Genomic DNA, 23203 nt, shown 5'->3' with positions numbered 1-23203 from the left:
ATGATTTTGAAACAAATTAACTGACAACTTTTGTCATTAATAAACTTGATACAGAATTCGACTTCCAAACGTGTCCTTCGTCTGCTGATAATAACAAGGGGATTGAGAATGGAAAGAATCGTTTTGACAAACAACCGTCTTTTTTTACAGGCTATAGATATTCTAGATTAAATTCATCTTAAACTATAGAGAGAGGGAGGGTTAGAACTCTACACAGTGAATTAAGGAAGTTCTTATCCATCAGGATAATCCGCCACTTATATTTAATGAACAACCATTAGACGTAAATTAATGCCAGAGCTAACCAGGAGTGTGAAAACATTTGCAAAAAGAATGTCTCCAAATCCTAACCCATACAGGGTACATAAAATCGTTAGTATTTTTTTTTCGGGTTGTTTTTCCTTTCTTTTTCTTGAGCAAAAGATATTGTAGGAGAGGGGGTGGGTTTAGGCTCACAATAGGTCAGCAATAATGTGGTTCAAATTCGCTTTTGGCAAGAATTGAACCAAAGGCCTCTCACTTACAAGTGAAGAGGAATACCACTAGACCGTAGTACTAAGTGACATTTTTTTGGTGCTTAATCCAGTATGTAATGTTTCTCGGATAAATTTTAGGCAGGGCATATGTGTGTATTTCTATTTTTCTTGGCACGCATGTTCTTAAGAAGATACCAAATGCAACTTATGTAAGACGCCAGCTTATTTTCTTCCAGTTCAATAGTTTTTTTTAAGAGAGAAGGTCTTAACAAGTTCGAGATCTCCAGTTCCATAAGAAACTACTAGTTACCCATGTCAGTATAATCTTCACAAACACAGAATCCCCATTGAAATCTTGTTGGACCTCTCATTAGCAATCTAAACACACATACGCAGTAGGCATTAGCCCGGGGGCCAGTTCATTTGCCGTCCTCCAAGAAGATGGATGTGAAGGTGATAAACCGATTGACCTGCAGGAAGACATTGCTCTATATTATGTTGTTGAAGTTTTGGTTTAAGTTTTCTTTTATTTCTGATAATGTGAATGTACAAGGATACACATATATAAAAGAAAAGAGAAGAAGAGAAGAACCAGTTACATCCAATGGTCCTTAGGCTATACCCTAGAGACCAGCTATACTCCTTAATTGAAGGAGATTACACCAAACACTAGATATCAGCCATACTCCTTAATTGAAGGAAACCAACTACAAGACTAAGAAGAGATTTACACATAATCTGTTAGGAAACACAGAAGGTGCCGTGCAGCCTATGTTGTACCTATGATTTCTGGAATTGCATAATCAGTCCTATGCAGCATCAGTCAATACTCCCCCTCAAGCTGGATCGAGGAGTATAGTCGATCCAAGCTTGCCGAGAAGACGTTGAAAATGTGCAGATGAGAGAGCCTTAGTGAACATGTCTGCCAATTGATCATAACTGCGAGTAAAGACCGTTTGGATGAGTTGTGACTGAACTTGAGCCCGGATGAAGTGACAGTCAACTTACTTGGTTCTTTCATGAAAAACTGGGTTTTCAGCAATGTGCATGGCTGCTTGATTATCACACATGAGAGACATAGGAGTTGTACTCGAGAACCCTAAGTCAAACAAGAGACTTTTAAGCCAAATCAATTCACATGCAGTGGCAACCATTGCTTGATACTCAGCTTCATCACTGGAGCGGGCAATGACTTGTTGTTTCTTACTATTCCAAGTAACAATGTTGCCTCCAACAAATGTGCAATAACCAGTGGTGGATTTTCTGCCGATTGCACTGCCTGCCCAGTCAGCATCAGTGTATGCATGAATCTTAGTGGAATGGTTATTACGCATGAGGATACCTCTATCAATGGACCCTTTGAGATAGCATAGAATCCATTTAAAAATATTTAGATGTTCTAATGTGGGTGCATGCATGAATTGACTAACTAAACTCACAGCAAAGGTAATGTCTGGACGGGTGATAGTAGGATAGATAAGCTTGTTAACCAATCTTTGATAATAGGTGACATTCTTGAGTGCCTCGCCATGAATGGTAAGCTTAAGTTTACTCTCAATTGGGGTGACAACTGGCTTGCAATTGGTGAACTTAGCTTCCTCGAGTAGATCTATGACATACTTACGTTGGTTGAGAAACAAACCCCGTTGAGAGGTTGCCATCTCAATGCTAAGAAAATACTTCAACTTTCCAAGATCCTTGATGGCAAATGTTTGATGTAAGGAGGCTTTCAAGCTCCAATTTCAGATGCATTGTCACCTGTGATAATAAGATCATCTACATAAATAAGGACCACCAACTTCCCACGGGTTCCATTCCGTACAAACAAGGAAGAATTGGCATTACTTTTAAGAAAACCTTCCCTTTCCAACATTGAACTAAGCTTGGCATACCAAGCTCTTGGTGATTGCTTCAAACCGTAGATAGTCTTGTGCAGTTTGCACACCATGCCATCCTTTGCTAGAGAGTAACATGGAGGAATTTGCATGTAAACTTCCTCCTGAAGCTCTCCATGAAGGAAAACATTTTTAACATCCATCTGGTATAACGACCAACCACAATTGACGAAAACTGAAAGTAGCACACACACTGTGTTCATTTTTGCCATTGAAGTGAAGGTTTCTTTGTAATCAATCCCAAGGGTTTGGGTGAAACTACGAGCAACAAGCCGAGCTTTGTGTCGTTCTATTGAGCCATCAGCCTTGAGTTTAGTTTTGTAAACCCAATGACTCCCAACTGCCTTTTTTCCTGAAGGTAATTGAAGGATACTCCAAGTACAATTTTCCTCCAAAGCTTGAAGTTCTTCAGACATGGCTTTCCTCTAGTGAGGGATGAGATTGGCCTCTTGAAAAGTGTTAGGCTCTACAAGATTTGAGACTGCAATAAGAAATGCCACATGAGATTTTGAAAAACTGTGATTACTTATTGCTTCAGAGATGGGATGTCTAGAAGCATAAGTAACGTAGTCTACAAACTTGGCAGGAGCCTTCCTTTCCCGAGGTGGATTCCTTTTAACATCTTGAGAAGGTTGGTGAATGAAGGGTTGAGGTGTAGCCTCAAGATCACCATTTCCTTGTGAGTTGGGTTGAGAAACTGTTGAAGTTGTCGTTTCCAACATGACCTCTTGCTCTTGACTGCCATTGCCTTTTAAGGAATCATCATGATGCAAAAACTCAGTGTATATAGGCAATGGAAACAAGTCCCACAAAAGCTCCCCCTTACATGAAGTAGAATCCTTTTTAAAGAATGGAGTTTCTTCCTCAAAGTGAACATATCTGGATACAACACACTTGTTAGTGACATGATTAAAACATTTATATCCTTTTTGGGTGGAGGAGTACCCCATAAACACGCATTTGACTACCCTAACATCCAATTTGTCACGATGCTGAGTTTGCACATGTACAAAACAAGTGCTACCGAAAACTTTCAAGTGTGAAAGGTTTATTGGTCTGTCTTTAAGGGTTTCATATGGTGATCTGAAACCTAGAACACGAATAGGAAGCCTATTGATCAAATAGGTGGCTGTAAGGATTGCATATGACCAAAACGTTTTGTGTACATTAATATGCACCATGAGTGCTTGAGTCTCTTAAGTAGATCTCTATTCTTCCTCTCGGCTATCCCATTTTGTTGTGGGGTTCCCACACAACTTGTTTGGTGAATAATTCCTTGTGAACTTAAGTATTGAGTCATGATATTGATAAGAACTCAGTGCCATTGTTTGATCTTAAGGTTTTAACAGTTGAGTGAAATTGTGTTACAACCAACTTATGAAAATCTTTAAAAATAGTTGGAACTTCACTTTTAGATTTCATGAGATAAAGGAAAGTGATTTGAGTGTAATCATCCACAAATATAAGAAAATGCTTGTAACCCTCTATTGATTCAAAAGTAGGACCCCATACATCAGTGTGTACCATTTCAAATGGTGTACTAGACTTGGACATTGAAGAACCAAAAGGTAGCCTGGCAGATTTAGAAAAATGGCATGTATCAAACTTAAAAGATGGGTGACAAAACATGGGAAATAGTTTTGACAAAACAACTTCGGATGGATGACCTAGTCTTTGATGCCAAAGTTGTTGATCATTGGGTTTACTTTAGTTTGCTTGAAGAGCTTTAGGAAGATGGGACTTCTTGCAAAAATAATATAGGCCATTTAGCCTTCACCAATCATCTTCTTGGTGATACAATCATGAAATACCACATTAGTTGGTGAGAAAGTGGCAATACATTTTAAAGTAAAGGTGAGTTGCCATATGAAGAGTAATTTAAAAGGACACGATGGAACATATAGAGCACTAGACTCGATGTTTTTTGACATCAAATTTAATTTTCCTTTGCCCATCATCGAAATATTTTTTCCATTTGCAATGGACACTTGAGAAGGTTTTGAAAAAAGATGAAAGTCATGCAAGTTTGAAACTTTATTTGTCATGTGATCAGTGGCACCTGAGTCGATTATCCAACAATTAAGTTCAACACTAGTTTGAAGTGCAGTCAAGTCCAACAATCAAGTTCAACACTAGTTTGAAGTCCAACAATCAGTGGCACCTGAAGCTTTATCAGGATGAACATGGTCATGGTCAGCAAGGACCCCAACAAACTGGCCAAGAAGTGCAATGTGGTTATCATTGTCCACCTTAGGAGTTGGTACAACCTCTCCATGCCCTTTGCTTTGAAGATATGTTGCAAACTTGTTGACAAGAGATAAGAGGTTGGCAGTGAAGTCAACTGAGCCATGGTTGAGCAAGCTCGAGGCATGATTTGCAACATGTTGTGCTTTGTAGGAGGTTATCTGTGATTGACCTAATATTCTTATTGAACTTAGGTTTCAACTTTGGATGTAATTCCCAACACCTTTCTTCCACATGTCCTATAGCATTGCAGTATTTGCACTTTAAGTGTGGATTCCTCCACTTGTACACTTTGTTGTCAGTTTGCCTATAGTTTGCGGCATACCCTCGAGCCTCAGGTAGTTTGTGGTTTGACTCTTGGTTCATCACCCTTCTTCTTACTTCTTCACGTTGCACAGTAGCACAAATATTTTGAAAAGATGACAGTTCCATGCTCATTAAAATGTGACTTTTGAGATCTTCATACTCGGAGCTTAAGCTTCCTAGCAACTGATATATCTTATCTTCCTCAGCACATTTGAGAAGAATAGATGGATTAGTGGTATGAGGAAGATACACATCCAGCTCATTTCACATGGTTTTAAGGACATCAGGATGTTGAACAAAGGTCATTCCTTCTTGTTGAATACATGTAATATCTTTTTTCAACTGGAACACACAAGCATAATTATTCTGATTCCCATATATGTCCTTCACAGACTTCCATAGATCTTGTGAGGATTCAGCGTAGCTAAAGATCTCAGCCATATTCTTCTCCATGTTGTTGAGTAACAAAGACATGACCAGTTGGTCCTTGCAAAACCATGCTTCATGTGCTTGAGTGGAAGGCTCAGGTGCTTTAACTTCTTCATTGATAAACCTTAGCTTTCCTCTTCCACCAAGAGCAAGAGACACTGCTCTAGACCATGGGAGATAGTTGAATTCATTCAACAAAACTGAGCAGAAACACTGATTTGTATTTATCTCAGTGTTTGGAACAAAATTGGGAGAAACTTATAAGTTTTCTCCTTCAAGATTCACTGAGTTTTCTTTAACCATTACTGGAGCTTGAAGATGAACAACAATGGAAAAAAATTGGGCAGAGACAGGTCCAGGATGACACTGCTCTGATACCATGTTGAAGTTTTGGTTTAAGTTTTCTTGTATTTCTGATAATGTGAATGTACAAGGATACACATATATAAAAGAAAACAGAAGAAGAGAAGAACCAGTTACATCCAACAGTCCTTAGGCTAAACCCTAGAGACCAGCTATACTCTTTAATTGAAGGAGATTATACCAAACACTAGATATCAGCCATACTCCTTAATTGAAGGAAACCAACTACAAGATTAAGAAGAGATTTACACATAATCTGTCAGGAAACACAAAAGGTGCCGTGCAGCCCATGTTGTACCCATGATTTCTGGAATTGCATAATTAATCCTATGCAGCATCAATCTTATGCAGTATCAGTCATTATATGTTTATAAAGATACATCAAGTAAAACACCAACAATTAGAAGGTATAGTACTTAATGGTATGTCATCAATCCCAAGTATATAGAGTAAGAAAGAACACGCACATCCATTTGGTCCATTGTTAATCACAATCTTGAAGCCGTCATCAAGACCCTTCTGCGTGGCAGCGTACAGAAGTTGACCAAGAATCTCAGTGTGTCTCTCCTCTACCTGGAAAACAAAAAAGAACCAATAAAACATTAAATTCCTTCAATAAGTCGATTATCAACCAACAAATTACAAGGCTAAACGAGCATACGTTCATACAAAAATTACTTCTTCTTGTAAAAGGGAACTCCAAAATGAAACGTTGATAGATGGCCACAAAACATCCCATTTCACACAACATTTCAGGTAAGCTTAGAGCATGTTTGGTATTCTACTTGAATCCAACTTTTTAAATTAAAAAACAATTTTCAAGTTTTAGGTCTTAAAAACTTGTTTGGTAGGACTATTTTCAAAAACTGAACTCAAGACTAACTCAAAAATATAGTCTATTATCTAAAAACAAAAAAAATGAGTTTTTAGAGTTTTTAAACTTAAACTCACTCATTTCTTTTCTCTCCCTCATCCCCTCTCACTCCAAAGCTATATCTCTCTTTTCTTCTTTCTCTCTCCCCCTTCTCTTTTTCTTTTTTTCTTTTTTACCCCTTTCTTCTCTCATCCAATCCGCTCTCTTCATTCTCTCCGTTCTTTCTCTCACTCATCTTCCTCTCTATCTCCTCCGATCCTCCCACTTCTTTCTTTTTCCTCCAATCATCTCTTACTTTCTTTCCTCCTCTCTCCTCTTTCTCTCTTGACCCCACTCTTTTTGGATCTCTTTGTCTAGTTTAAGTTGTAAGATTTAAATTTTTTAAATTGCATACCAAACAAGTTTTTGAGTCTTAAAGAAAATTGTTTTCAAGAAAATTTCCTAAGAAATGTTTTGAGAAATTATAAAAATTTTCAAATAGGATACCAAACAAGCCCTTATGTTTTCAGTAAATTTAAACCTTGCTAATGGTGTTTCCCGCCCGTAAATAACTTTATACAGATAAAGCATACACTGATTGGAGAGGGAGTGATGCTGCAAGCAGCTTACTGCAGTCAAAGTTTATATCATATTCTATTGTTTCCCCTTTTCGTTTGAGGAACATATTACTGCTAAAATCATTACAAGATAACATTATTTTATAAAAACAATCACTCACATACGAACACCATAATAATGCAAGAAATATATGAATAGTGAGGGGGGCATAGTTCAAACTATTCTACAAGTACAATGCACCACATGATTAAGTGTGAGGCAGCTTACACGATATTTTTTTATCAATTGCTTCGGAGCCTTACATTCACTGTCTTTGAATCTTTTTATATCACCGGATCAATATCTTTAAGTGTATCAACAACTCGTATAGAAAGGCCTACATCGAGCGTTGACAACTGCAAAGTGAAAGAATTTACCCCTCATAGTAAAGGTCTAGCTATATCATTGGGAAAAACTCCAGCAAGATCATAAGAAAAGAATATTAAACCTATCACAATCGTCATCCAATCATAATTTTTGGTCAAATTCTCCATGCATGAATCCAAGAAAGATCTGTTATCGTCACAGAAATCCCATTTTCAAGGACCAGTGCCGAAAGACACAATAAGAATAGAAATATCTAAGAAAGTTTCCCTATGCTGGGGCAGGTAGCCCATAGGAAGCCGTATGTATGTCATGCTTTTGCACTAGACTATAATGAGTAAAAGTCATAGCTATGGTTTATCTTGAACATTGGAGGGCAATGCATAGTGAAAGAAATCAAAGTTTATGTGATTTCTCACTCCATGGGACGATGCTCTGATACAATGATTATAATCGCAAGGAATTTTACGTTACCACAATTGACATACTGATGTAAAAGCTAGGGGGATTGAATGCACACATGGTTTAGTCAAAAGTGAAAAAGAAGAAAGACTAAAAATAGTAGTATTGTCATTTTTTTTTTTGTTGTTGTTGTCCAATGACATGTTATTCAATGTACATTAATTTCCCTTGTAGACTTCTGCACGTAAATGGCTAGAGCATGCAGTGTATGATCAAACAACACAAAAACAATAGTGAAAATAATAATACCAATATCCCTACTCTTTCTACCTGCAACCCCTTGGGTGATACAATTGCAAAATAAAAATGCCATACATTGCACCTGTTCCACTTCTATCTCTAACAAATGTTATCTCTCTCTCACTTTATAACATGTTATCAGCACGACTCTCTAACCAGTTTTCATTTCCTTCGCTGAAAAATGTTTCCAATAAAGATATTATTGTTCATCTTCCTTCTTTGTCTCACCTGCTTTATGTTTCCATGGCAAGAGCTGCTAGCACAATGCCTTCTCCTAGTCCTCAATTTAATAATTACTTATATTTTTTTATTTCTTATTTGGTGTAGCTTCTAATTACTAATTTGTACTGCAATTTTAGATGGTACAGTATAATTGCGCATTAAGAATTGCATATTTAATTTTACTGCAATTTTTTATGGTGCGGTATAATTGCTCATCCTAAACTACGTATTTAATTTCCTGGTGCTTGAATGGTGTGGTATAATCGCTCATTATACACTATATTATTTGGGGTGTGATATTCACACACCCCATTTTACTTCTCACACACCTTTCTAATTTTCGGCCGTCGGATCGGATGAATTGAAGAAGATCAACGGACAGAAATTAACAAGGGTGTGTGAGAAGTAATTTGAGGTGTGTGGATAGCACACCCCTATTATTTAAATAAGAGTGGTGCGGTACAATTGCCTTCCTCATTAATTTTCTTTCTTTATGGTAGTAGTACTCAATACTGATGGCAGTGCCTATGTAGAGAGTATTACTACCTACCTAATAGTTTTTTTAATTACTGTCTAAATTATATAAATCTCGAGCCTAAAGTTTCGAGCTAATTATTTTCACCTAAAGATCAAAAATGAAAAGTTTGTAAGAACCAGAAGTTCTAACACTATATTCCTCTATAAATTGCACATTCTTACACATCTCATGTTTCTTTCAAAAAGAAAAAATGGCAGCAAAGCTTGATTTTAGTGCCCTTGATATCATGGGAAAAACTACCTTACCTGGGTTATGGATGCCAAGATCCATCTGGAGGTAGGAAATCTTGGAGACACCATCAAGGAAAGAAACACTGCTCCTTTCAAGATCAGACAAAAGTTGTGATCTTTATTTGTCGCCAACTCGATGAAGGATTAAAGAGTGAATACCTAACGGTTGAAAACCCGCTGGCTCTCTGGAATGCATTGAAGAATAGATATAAGCACCAGAAAATGGTGATTCTCCCAAGAACTCGTTCTGATTGGACACACATGAGAATCTAGGGTTTTAAGACGGTTACTGAGTATAACTCTTCAATGTTCAGAATTAGTTTCCAAATGAAACTTTGTGGGAGACTATAACTGAGCAAGATATGCTGAAAAAGACTTTTAGTACTTTTCATGCAATGCCGCCTTTTATTGAATTGAAATACAAACTTTAAACGACAAGTTCATACAATGAAGCAAGAGTACATTAAACATAAAAATGATTTAAGCGGATTGATATACTTCATTCTCGCCCCTTTCCGCAACAAAGTCTGAAATATCCAGATGAGTTGAGTTCAATTGACCTGATAATCGACCACTGGATCAAATATATCCATTGGATTAACATGGTTGATGAAATTGGTTTCGGCCATTTTTTCTTTGATGGAGGCTTGATATAGATCTACAAGATGTTTCGGGGTACGGTACAACAAATTTGCCACCACACCTATGGCAAACTCCTTCATGATTTCTAGGAGTGTTATTCATATGAGTTTTACCCTTATGGCGGTTTACATTTTTTAGCTCGAGTTTGAAATATGCCTTAAACCCTGGTTGTAAAACTAGACACCATGATTCTTGCTCTTCTCATTTCATCGGCCTCGCTTGCAGCCACGTCCTCGTTTGTAATTATTCCATGAGAAGAGGTGGTGTTCGCTTCAAGGAAGCAGTATTCATTTCAAGGAAGCATCATTCACTTCTGGGAATGGCACCGACCAGTTGGTTGGGACTGATGATTTTTCATTAAGAGCTCATTGTTCTGTTCATCCACAAGAAGCACTGATATCAGCTAGTTGTACTTTGTAAAGCCTTACTCTCTATAATGCTGTTGCAAGAGCATATTGGAGGCTTGAAAAATACTGAAAGTCTTTTACAATATATCATCTTCAGTGATAGTATCCCACAAAGTTTCATTAGGGAGCTAATTATGAACATTGTAGAGTTATACTCAGCAACTGTTTTAAAATCCTGAATTCTCAAGTGTGTCCACTCATAACGAGCTCTTGGGAGAATCACTATTTTTCGATGATTATATCTATTCTTCAATGCATTCTAGAGAGCCAATGGGTTTTCAACTGTTAGATACTTGTTTTTCAATCCTTCATCGAGGTGGGGAAGAATAAAGATTATGACTTTTGCCCGATCTTGAGAGGATACAGTGTTTCCCTACGTCTGTAAGATTTCCTGCCTCTAGATGGATCTGGGTATTCACAACCCAGGTAAGGTAGTTTTTCCCATGATATCACGAGCAACAAAATCAAGCTTTGCTAAGTTCGCCAATTTTTTTTTTGAAAGAAAAATAAGATGTGCAAACTTGCAATAATATGGATTCTTAAGGAATGTAGCATTAGAACTTCTGGTTCTTACAAAGTTTTCATTTTGATCTTCAGGCCAAAATGATAAGCACTCGAAACTTCAGGCTTGAAATTTACATAATTTAGACATTAATTAAGAAAAAAAAAATTAGGTAGTTAGTTGTACTCACTACACAGGCACTGCCATCAGTATTGAGTATTACTAACAAAAAGAAAGAAAATAATGAGGAAGGTGATTGTACCGCACCACTCTCATTAAAATAATATAGTTATACCACACCATTCAATTAGTAGAAAATTAAATATGCAGCTTAGGATGGGCGATTATACCGCTATATAAAAAATTGCAGTAAAATTACATATGCAATTCAATATAAACGATTATACCACACCATCTAAAATTGCAGTACAAGATTAGTAATAAGAAGTTACACCAAATAAGAAATAAAAAGTATAATCAATTATTAAATTGCGGAATAGGAGAATGCATGGTGCTAGTAGCTCTTGGCGAGGAAACACACAACAGGTTAGGTAGAAAAGGAAAAGGAACATTAATATATTTATGGGAAACATTTTTCAGCAAAGGAAATGATAACTAATTATGGTTAGAGACAGTAGTGACGCCATGATTTTCCGAGAGGAGGGCGAAATTCAAAAGAGTGCAAGTTCAATTGAAATGAGCTTTTCACATTGAAGAGTGCAAATGTTACATCCGGGCCCGGGCCCCCACCACATCCCGGGCTCGACTCCACCGTAGCATGATATTGTTCGCTTTGAGCCCCGGCCACACCCTCACGGTTTTGTTTTTGGGAGCTTACACGAGAACTTCCCAGTGAGTCATCCATCATGGGATTGCTCTCGCGCGAACTCGCTTAACTTCAGAGCTCAATGGAACTTGAAGCCAGTGAGCTCCCAAAAGGCCTCGTGCTAGGCAGAGATGGGAATATACATATAAGGCTTACATGATCCACTCCCTTGGGCGATATAGGATGTTACAGCAAAGTTTTGACAATATTTATAAAAGAAAATGCTCTCTTCATCGAAATAGTTATAAACAATAACATCAATCCATTATAAGAAGTTTAAATTGGCTATGATTAGATTCTAAAAAAATGTTAGGAGCTAGTCGGCCGGTGGGCTGAGACCTAACGCCTAAGTGCGATCTAGGCGGGAGCTTAGACAGATTTAAATGAATTTATTATATGTTGTACAAATAAGTATTAAATGATATGTACATATTTTTTTCATAAGAATAACACTATATTTATACAAAATGTGAGAGTTTAAGATAAATATGATAGGTGTCTTAAAAGAGAAAAATAAAACTTACAAGAATAAATAAATAAAAAAGATAAATGGGTAAACAAGCCACAAAAAATGTAGGGTCAGAAGAGAAAAAAAGGGAAAAAAAGGGTAAACAAATGAGTGGGGCAAAAGAGTTAAAAAAAGGTGGGTCAGTACAGTCAATTTAAAGAAAGTGACCCTTTACTACAGTAGTGGAAATGTATTGAGCCTTTGTATGACGGCTAGAGTTCGAACCCCGTCGGTGGCTAATCTAACATCTAATCTAGGGAACTTTAACGAAAAGATTCCGGTACTGTTCACTTTAACGAAAAACTACATTTTTACACTAAAAAGTCAATCATGGTACTATTCACTTTACCCTTTATTTTGTTCTTATCATTAAAACTCAAAGTTTTCAAGCCATTTTCATTAGTTTTCCTTCTAATCTAATCTAATAAAAATTTATCGTTTGACAAAAAAAAAAGTACAATCAATTTCAAGAGAAAAAGGGCAAAGAAACGATTAGTAGAAGGAAATCCAATTTCTTTTGCCAAACGACGCCGTGCAGGTGTAGGAATATCAAATAGACAAGCCTTCATCTTCTTCACAACTTCCACCACTCTGCAACTTTTTTTTTTCCCTGATTTCATTCTCCAAAAAATAAAACACAGCAACCATCAACGTACCAATGCGCGCCGCTGCACAAGCAAACCCAGAAATCTGAAAAGTTCAGAAGAGCAAAGGGGCATAGTTCTTATTTCTGACGAGCGGAGGGGTGGACGCCCCTCCTTGGCCCTATGTAGCTTTGCCCTTGGTTGGAGAGTAATGCTGATAACGTGTTATAAATAGGGAACATTGAGTGTGAGAGAGAAAACCTTTGCTAGAGAGAATTGGAATGGGTGCAATGTATCGCACTGTTTATTTTTGTAATTGTGTCATACAAATGATGCATATAAAGAGAGGGGAGAGGTATAGATATTATTGCTTTCATTCTTGATCTTGTGTGTTGTTTGATCATACACTGCATGCTCTTTATATAGAGTCATTTACGTGCAAAAGTCTACAAGGGAAATTAATGCATGTTGAAAACCATGTCATCCAACAACAAAATTTTTTTGCAGTACCACTATTTTTAGGGTTGGTTTGGTATTGCTGTGCTTTGAAAAAAAACTGCTTCTGCTGTGCTGTGAGAATAAGTAGCTGTGAAATAAAGTAGCAGGATGTTTGGTAAACTTTTTTGTAAAAATGCCTTTGAAAAAAAAAGTAGTATTATAGTGTTTGGTAAACTTTTATGTAAAACAGATATGAAAAAAAGCCGATTTTTCAAAGCTGGGTTTTGCAGCTTCTTGTTTTTGGTTTTTTTTCACCAAAAACTGTGAAAAAAAGTTGAAGCTGAATGTTTACCAAACACAAAAAAGCTCGAACTTTTTTTTATACCAGCTTTTTTCAAAATCACCTCAGTACCAAACCAAGGCTTAATCCTCCTTACTTTTTCACTTTTGACTAAACCACGTAGGCATTCAATTCCCACAGCTTTTACACCACTTTATTCTGGTCAAATAATGATTCCTAGTCATTTTTTGGGTATTATTGCACCAGGAGACCAAAAACTATTCAGTTTCAAATGCAAAAGATGGTCGTTTGGCTCCCAGAAATTAATGTTTCTAAGATTTACGAGTTATAGCATGTGCAAGCTCTCCTGTTGTGCTACATCATAAGACTAGGGGAGGGGCTACAATGCAAAAAGATGAAACAAACCACAAGAGTTGCAGCACAGAGACGAGGAATATCACTTCATTCGAAAAATCATGCAAAGAGGCGACGTCAAACTGGACAAGATTGCAGCAAAACAAAGACACTGATGACTTAAGTCTTTGCTTATACTGGACATTTATAACAGCCGAAATTAAATAAAGAGCATTATTGCTTACTGTAATCGCCTATAGGGAGAAAGAGACGGGAATCGCATAAACAAAAAGAAACAAAGTTCATTCTGTACTAGCAACTACCTTAGCCCTGGTTTGGTACAGCTTAAATTTTTTTAAAAGCTGGGATGAAATAAAGTTGAGCTCAATATTGTGTTTGGTAACTCAAAAACAAAGCACTTATTTCCAAATCTGCTCTGAGAAACAGTTGGAAATGGGAAGCAGCTATTTGCTACTTTCAAAAACCGGCTTTTTATCATAGCAACGGGGTGAACAGTAATGTTTAATGAAAGTTTTCAAATGGCGATCCTACCCTCACCCCTCGCGTCTCACTTCTCTTCCTTGCTCTGGCATCTCACTTCTTTTGTGTATTTCACTATCTGCGATGCCGATCTCGATGACTCCGAGGCGCTTTCGTTCTTAAACCAGTTGAAATTCGGTTTTGAGGATGTTAGTGGAAGTGGGTCGATCTTGGTTCGGGATAATTTTGCCCCCAGTTGCTTGCAAGTCCAGTTTGATTTGATTATTCGAAAAGTAATGGCCTCGGACTTGCCCAATTCGTCGGCAGCCAGTCGGAATCTAAGCTTTGGTGCGAGTAAAGGGAAGAAAATGGTGCTGACACCGCTGCTTGGGAAGAATCCGAGCGAAGGGTTGAAGAAGAAGACGAGGTTAATGACGATCTTTGCAAAGATGTGACTGCAAAGGAGAAGAAGGTGGATGTGTGTGATGATGCTAATGGCGGCGGGTTTAGAGATTTTCCGTTGCCAACACAAAAGAGTGGTCTTTTGCATTCGGGTGACCGCCAAAAGGCCAAGCAAGTTTGGAGGAGGCATGTTTGGGTTGTTTTGATCCCTGACTTGTTTCTTTGCGCCGTGTTGTTTGGGATTTGGTTGTGGGTTTGCAGGGGATTCAAGTGCATTGACAGTTGAATGGGCGGATTTGGGAGGTTTTGGTGTTTCGGTGTTGTATTGTGCTTTTGCTTTGAAGATGGATGAAAATTTAGTAATTAAGAAAATTAAATTAATGGCACATTCTGTATTATAATTTTTTTGGTCATTTCACACAATCACAGTTGTTTCACATAAAAATTTAGCAAACATTATAATAATGTTAATTTTTTTTTCCAAAAGCACTTTCACAAAAAAATTTATCTAACACTCTGCTGCTTTATTTCACAGCTGCTTATTCTCACAGCACAACAGAAACAATTTTTTTTTTTTTCAAAGCATAGCAATACCAAACCAGCCTAAAGAATGATTAAAATGTGTGTTGGAGCTTGGGTATTAATGTCCCTAAAAGCAAGGACCTGTTCAAAATAAAGAAAAAATCAAGGGGTGAAGAACCCGAAAAAGGAGTAGCGTAAAATCATTAACATACAAGAACCAGATATAAGATTCTTTAGTTCAACATTTTTCAGTCCTAAAAACTTACAACCAAACAGAGAGGAGTATCGGACGGAACGACGACGAGAGCAGCCTCCTTCTCAGCCATGGGGATTGGAGGAGTAACAAAGTGAGAGCTTATTACTGCAACCTGGCTGCTTTTATCACCACTCGCAGCTATCGTACTTTCCTCTTCCTTTTCTATCTCATGCCCTCCCCTTTACTTTCTTCTCTGCCTTGCCTGTTTGTTCACTACCGTCATTTCGTGCCAATTGAATTTTATGCGTCACTAATAACAAATAAGCATACTAATCAATAATTCAATTATTAACTTACATTTCCTTTAGTTTATAAAATAGAGAAATTAGGTTCTCATCATTCATTTTACTACTCCATTGATTAAAATCATATTCCTTTTCAATTTTTGATCAAGATCATTGGGTATTAATAATATCATTAATTATTTCAATAATAAAATATATATTTTTTATTTCTAAATATATTCATTTAATGTTAAAAATGTTACAATTAGTATATTTATATTTATGACTAAATTTTTTATCATATATTTTTAGTTTTAGTTTGTACCCATTTTTAATTTGTAATTTTTTTTGTATTTGTACCCATATATATTTTTGTATTTGTACTTTTTATTTTGCTAAATGTACCCATGCTAATTATATGTACCCATTTATGTAAAACTTTTTAATCTTAAAATGTATTCATTCTTAAATATACCAATTTGTTAAATGTAAAATGTACCATTTTTTTTTTATAAAATCTATTCAATTTTTTTCTAATCCATTTTTAAACTTATATGGGTACATTCTTTTTTCTTTGATTTTAAAATGTATCCATGTCAAGTTTAATCAAAGAAATTTACTAATGTTATTAAGCCTAATATATATTTGTTTTTGTGATTTTGAAGAATGTACCCATGTTTTGATACAATAATTTTTTTGGTTAATTTTGATGAATGTACTGTTGGAAGTATGCCCACAAAGCCACTCATTTGATGTAATAACTTTTTGGAATACTTAATGTATTAAACTTTTATATGTTTAATGAAGGGCAAAGCTTATTGTTAATCACTATTTATTGTATCATGTGTTTAAGTAATAAGGGAATCCAAGGGATGTATTTGATCTAAGAGACAAGTGATCTAAGTGAGTTAGATTATCGAGACCATTCTCTTATGTTCATTCCTAAAACGTTCCTAGCCATAGGATTGCCAATTGGGTATTGACAATCCGCTAAGGTTAGTATGTGTTATGTTGACTCAAGCGTGAGTATGACTAGTCTCAAGTCATTTGGTGTTGGACACTAAGACAAACACATAGGTGCTCGAAAGAGTAATCGAGTACACTGAACAACGATCGAAAGAGAGTTCGAACATACATGTCATGTAAGAACTCAATAGTTGCAATATGCAAAGTAGTCCTTTGACCTGAGGCATCATAGATGTCTAATGGTTAGGTCCTTGATCTTTGATCATGTCAACGGCATTCAATCGGAGTGTCCACGGCATTTTTGGGGTCAAGCTATCTAGTCGTGTGGGCATATGAATGCACAACAAGGGATCTCTAACCTTCCATGGTGGAAGGAGAATACTCTAAGATATGATTCTAAAGTCTTTGGCCAAAGCATATGAATATGACTTAGGAAGTTTGTTCCAAATCATATTCAAGGGAATCATATAGATGTGTATCACATTGGATAGTAGACATGAAACAAACTATCACTTAAACAATGTGATTAAGAGTATTGTATTAGAGAAGGACCGTATTGCATTGCAGTTGTAACTGGATAGGTTCTCCAACCAATTCTACTTAGCTTGGGTAACCATGACATACTGCTAGGTGTCACTCATGGTTTGTGGAAGCCCTAATGATTAGGCAACACTAATCAATAAAGGGAGAATTGAAATGTGGTTTCAATTCACAATCGATCGTTATGAGTAACAATCGCCCACTACCTCGCTAAATGGAACCTAATGGATCATACACCTAGTAAGGGTGATAGTGAAGAAATTAAATGAAACAGATATGCAATTAAATGGTTTAATTGAAGAATGGTCCAGATTAATTAATTAGTTAATTAATTTTACGAAAGGTTCGTATTGGGCTTTTAAGTTGGTTTTGGGTTTCGGGGCCTAAAAGCGTTTTGGTCCACAAGGCCCATTATGTTTAAGTTGCATGACAACTAAAACAAAATGGGCAATAAGCCCAATCACTTACAAGGGGCCGGCCATAAGGGGTGAGTGTGAGACTTTGCTTAATTGCAAGTTTGCCACTCACCAAATGTAATGAAGTATAAAAGCAACTTTATAGCTTTATTTTCATTAGGGTTTTCTTTGAGGCAAAGAGGTGAAATATTTTCTCTCTTTCTCTCTACAAAGAGGCCGGCCACTTTGGGAAGATTTAGCTAGCAATCTTTTCTTCTCTAAGTCATCCATTTCATCTTCACACCTCACCCTTGGTGTGGAGACTTAGAGACACCAAACCTTTGATGTTTTTGGAGATCCTTTCCTCACATCCTCAAGGAGCAAAGGAGCACTAAAAGGGGAAAATCACAAGCAAGATTCAAGGAGCTTGGAGGTGACTTGAAGGCCCTCCACTTGGGTGAATCCCTTGTGTAAACAAGGATGAGCTTCAAGGGTAAAGAAACTCTAAATCTTTACTTCTCTTTAATGTTGTTAAAGAGTCTTTTGGTTCACCATATACTAGGCTTTGAAAGTCATGGGTTTTATGAATTGTTTTTGGATGCATGCCTACTTTAAAGTGTTAATAGCTTGCATATGTATTCAAATGTTCATACTTGTTCTTAGCTAGGACAAAATTTTTCCTTCATGTACCCATGTTTATATATGACCAAGGTATAAAATATCGATGATATCGGAAATATCGGTAGTCCAAAAACACGGAAAAATCGATGGAAATATCGGGATAATATCGATATCGATAAAAATTGAATAAAAACCACGGAAATTGTAAGAAAAACTTGGAAATTTTTATTGAAACTTTGCAGAATGTTTATTTAGTCAATTATCTATTAGTTTATCACAAAAAATTGGAAGGAAATGCATTGCATGATGGATTTAACTGATTTAAGTTGATTATATAGTGAGCTGGCAAACATTGAGTGTAGAAAATATGTAGTAATTAATGAGATAAGTTTAAACACACCATAATCATTTATATATAATGAATTAGTACAATATTGGGAGGTTTTATTTAGGATATTAAAAAAAAAGGAAGTGAATAAAATGATGAGGAATAATGTGCCGAATTTGACACTTTAAATTTCTTATGCATAAGCATGCGTCTAGGCATTGAAGTTCCAAATTATAGTATATCAATTAACGATTGAAAATCAATATGTTGAATAAGACTAAACTTTAATTTGGATGCCGATTATGTTTTTTCAAGTTTATATAAAGTAAAAGAATTGAATTTTGGAAGCCAGGAGTGTGTCAATTGTTTTATAATTCGTCTGAATACATATATCAGGTTGTTACTCAACGTAATTTGAAAGTAAATCTAGTGCAAGGACTTGTCTTTTTTTGTTGATAAGCAAATGGTTTGTAGCTTTTTTTGCTAAGCAGTAGAACATATTATGTTTGTTTAATCTTTAGCATTTGATCGTTGTCCACAAATATAGGATAGAAGGCCCCAAATTAGATTTGGCTCTTACCTAGTTGAAGTCACAAGTTCACATGTACCAGCCCTCGCAGCAAAATGTTTTGGTTTCTGTAATCGCTAGAATCCCACATCGCCCATGCAAGGGCAGTGAGCAAGCAAACAGGCCTATAAAAGCCACATTCCCAAGCTAAGAAAAGCATGCCTTGCTCGGCCCTTTTGGCTAAGATCAAGTGTAGTTATCTGTTGAGACTTCTTAGCATTTTTCGAGTATTTCTGGGTTTTGATCTCGCTATGTTATTGATAATATCGGGATATGTTGCCCATATAATGCATTAAAATGCTGAAAATATCATTTTCCGATATTATCGCGATAATATCGACAAAAATGTCGATATATTGACGATAATTAAGTGGATAAGTATGAAATTATCGTCCTCTGAAAAAAACGATATTATCGACGAAATATCGCCGATAATATCGATATTTAAAAGCTTGTATATGACACACCCCGACCGAGGTCAAGGCATGCTGGCCGTCACGTGAGAGTGACATAGCCATGTGCATAGTGCGGAAGCGATAAATATAGCAAACATACGAATAATTAAAAACCATATTACTAGTGTGCACTTCGAAACAGAAAGTGGTAGGAGTTAAGTACAACAGTAACACTCCTAATCAGAGCATAAAGTCTAGGTGCAGTCTAGTCGGACAAGTACTAATTATACAGTACCAGGAATGTCCTACTCTTATAAGAATAAGTCAGAACTGCCGACGTCCTCTTTAGCCACTAACATCAATCTTACTTAAAACCTGAAGGGGCGCAAAACAGAAAACATGAGTGGGTAAAAACAAATGTTTTACAAAATCATTTCATTTATCAACATACTAACCCTTCTCTGTAAAACATATATTAATTTCCCAGAATCAAGATGTAAGCATATACACATATAAATATCTGACATCATAACCATTCAATTCATGCTTCACATAATCATTTTCATATGTATGCCATGCCAAAATATAATAAGTAACAATCTAGGTAATAATGATTTCATAGAAGGATGACATGTTAGCCGGAACTCCTGAGTAGTCTGTACGGCTGAATTCATAGCTCAAACTCAATCTAGCCGGAGTCACTACTATGACCGATACGGCAATATACTGCACATAAGTTGGAACCACTAAAAAGGGGTCTGTACGACAAGATTTGGGTGAGATACAGTTATGTTCAATTCTAATTTCTCAATACTAGCTGTGCGATAATACGTTAGTCACCTACAAGTCGGAACCACCTATAGTGGTCTGTACAACAAGACTGTGCACCTAAATTGGATCCAATGTGAGCATATGGTGCGGGAGGTGACATAATATACAGGCCTGTGCCAACTCTCTCTGGCTAAATCGCAATCACTTGAGGTGCAGGTTTATGAGCTCATCGTTTCTTAGTCACATCTCATATATCCAACCAACCATGTTTATCACGCTACTCAATTCTTCAAATAAACTTATATCTCAATTATTTCATGTCATATATTGTAAGGCTGCACCTAACATTTCGTTAAGCTGCCTACGTACCCCAAACAGGGATCAAGCCGTTCGTAGTTCACATATACCAAACGTAACTTACCTGTACTTACCTGTGCCTCCACAACACCACAATTATATATATATGCAACCATGAAATGCATATTCAAAATATAATGGCATTTGGCATATTATTTCAAAGCATATTTTCATTTAAAACACATTTTTGGGAATTATATCAAGTATATAATTATATACTGAAAACAAAAGCCCACTCACTGATAAGTCGAAGGGTCGTAGCCCCTTATTCGCCCGTGGATACGCTCGTCCTCGAGATAATTCTCACCTATATGCGAATAAACTATAAAATCATTATTTTAAAACACATAGGCAAAACTAGCTAATAACTTCTCATATATTGCTCAATTTGGGTATATGAATATACGATAGTGACCTACTCGACGTCACGGACGTCGAGATATTTTTTAAATAATTTTTCATCGTCGCACGCGCCCCCACGCGCCGGGAGGGGTACGGTGCTACGCGCCCCCATGCGCATCATCCCCTACCTCTAGACGCCAGAAAATCTCGCTGGAGCCTGAAACTAGGCAAACCTGTAAATGCCGATTTCTCACTCGTTTCTACACCGTTTTCCATGAAATTTTCACCAAAAATTCACAAATTTTGAGAGGAAGAAGGCTATACCTTTTAAAACTTCCAAATCATTCGAAAACTCGTCAGGATAATTTCGCCAAAACCGGCCACCTTCGAACTAGGGCTTCCCGACGTCCAAAACTTCCAAACGAACGTCCCCGAGCTTCGTGGGAACCTCCTAGAGCTCACTATGAGCTTGGATTGTCCTAAAAACCAACCATTACAAAGTTCATGAACAATGCTAAATTCAGAGTTTGATATTTCGACGTGAAATCGAAAGGTTTCTTACCTGAAAATGATACCCCTGGACTCGCCACACCATGAGGAATACAATGGTACCTTCAACACCTTCGATCTGTGAAAATTTAAGGGTCTTTGGGTGTGGTCCGTACGTGAGGGAAGAGAGAGAGAGAGAGAGAGGGTGATAGGGATTTGTGTGGTCCAAAAAGCCACCAACCAAAACTAAGAAGAATCTTAGTTCTAATTGGTTCCAAAAATCCCAAAATTAAGCCAAACATAACTCACACCCAAAATAACGTCCGAGGGTAATTCCTCATTTCACATTTCCCGATGAAAATCTCGGGATGGGCTGTCACAATATACACACACACACACACACAATAGTATATTTATATTTTAATATTTCTAATCCCACAAATTATGGTTTTTTTATTTAAAATCTCATTTATGTAAATAACTAAAATTTCTAATTTTTAATTTAAAAAATATAGTAACGTACATAGAAATAAATGATCACATTAATTTCAGGGACCTCGATCAACAATTAAAAACCAACAAGGTTTCAATCAAAGAATATTCATAGCTAAGGACTGCATTCAAAGTCTCCCTTATAAAATTTAGTCCACAAATTTAGGTTTTCTAGCATTATCGTTATTATTTTAGTCCCTGCAGTGATTAATTAATCAATATCATTCGTGAAATTGATTACACATATTAGTGTCATCCTAAAAACGAAACAAACTCCTCCCTCCTTTGTTGCGAAAATTAAACCAAAATTAGTCTCATTAAGTATCAAATTTTTGTACTCGCAAGAATAAAAATCAAATTATAGCATAGCAAATAAGCACAAATATCGTCCGTCCCACAAAGATGAAATGATTTTAAAAGTCTCACTAACTAAATTGAAACTAGTTTTAATTGAGAAGCTTTAACGGAAAATATAAAAAATTTGAATTAAACTAAAAATTAAATTAAGTAGAAGAAATAATCCTCCTTTTAAAACCGCAAGGCAAGGAAAGCCTACTAAGGCCATCGCTGGCCAGATGGCTCGTTTTAGCCCTTTGGCCCTCCAAGATCCTCCAAGATATTAATATTTTAGTGAACAGTACATGGCCATATTTGCCTCCGTCTCCAACCTAGGGCCAAAGGGCTATAAGGCCAAACATAATTTATTATTTAAAAACTACAACTTAAATTCAAATCCAACGGCTAAGGAAGTTATAGTTTGTATGTTGGTTAATGTTATTTAATGTTGTTTCATGTTACTTAATTTAATTTAATGTTGTATAATGGCTTAGGAAGTTATAGGAAAAAAATATAATTTAAAAAAAAATATGAAACAAATTTTGTGACATAGAAGTTATACGAAAAAAAAAGAATTTAAAATAAAATGTAACAAATTTTGTGAAATAGAAGTTATAAGAAAAAAAAGAATTTAAAATAAAATGAAACAAATTTTGTGAAATAGAAGTTATAGGAAAAAATGGAATTTTAAAAAAATATGAAACAAATTTTGTAAAATAAAAGTTATAGGAAAAAATAGAAGTTATATGAAAAGTTTTGTAAATAAATAATAATAATAAAACTGTACAAAAAAAAAATTCAAATGCAACGGCTAGTCAACTAGCCGTTGCATTTGAATTTTTTCTTAAGAATTCCTATCGGTTATAACCAACATGAATACATTTATATTATTTAGTATAAATGTATTACTTTCGGTTAACAGTAATACATTTGTATTAAGTAATAGAATGTATTCCTGTAGGTTATAACCGACAGGAA

The 23203-nt window shown here is 36.2% G+C and overlaps 1 protein-coding gene, 1 long non-coding RNA gene and 1 pseudogene across 2 annotated transcripts; 1 reads left to right on the top strand and 2 right to left on the bottom strand.

The window, feature by feature from the left end:
* Positions 1-1480: 1480 nt before the first annotated feature.
* On the bottom strand, positions 1481-2137 carry LOC126592171 (uncharacterized mitochondrial protein AtMg00810-like). The gene has a single exon (XM_050257910.1). It carries the CDS (start codon positions 2135-2137, stop codon positions 1481-1483), a length of 657 nt encoding a protein of 218 aa, XP_050113867.1.
* An 11870-nt stretch (positions 2138-14007) lies between these two features.
* Positions 14008-15007, top strand: LOC126593767 (phytolongin Phyl2.2-like; annotated as a pseudogene).
* Positions 15008-19601: 4594 nt separating this feature from the next.
* On the bottom strand, positions 19602-21598 carry LOC126593921 (uncharacterized). The gene is made up of 4 exons (XR_007613059.1): positions 21471-21598; positions 21233-21387; positions 20807-20873; positions 19602-19813 (listed from the first exon to the last, which is right to left on the bottom strand). It is a non-coding gene; the product is annotated as an uncharacterized LOC126593921 (long non-coding RNA).
* Between the last annotated feature and the right edge of the window lie 1605 nt (positions 21599-23203).

Source organism: Malus sylvestris, chromosome 12 (genome assembly GCF_916048215.2).
Source record: "Malus sylvestris chromosome 12, drMalSylv7.2, whole genome shotgun sequence".
Lineage (NCBI taxonomy): Eukaryota > Viridiplantae > Streptophyta > Magnoliopsida > Rosales > Rosaceae > Malus > Malus sylvestris.
This window is presented reverse-complemented; position numbering and strand designations above follow the sequence as displayed.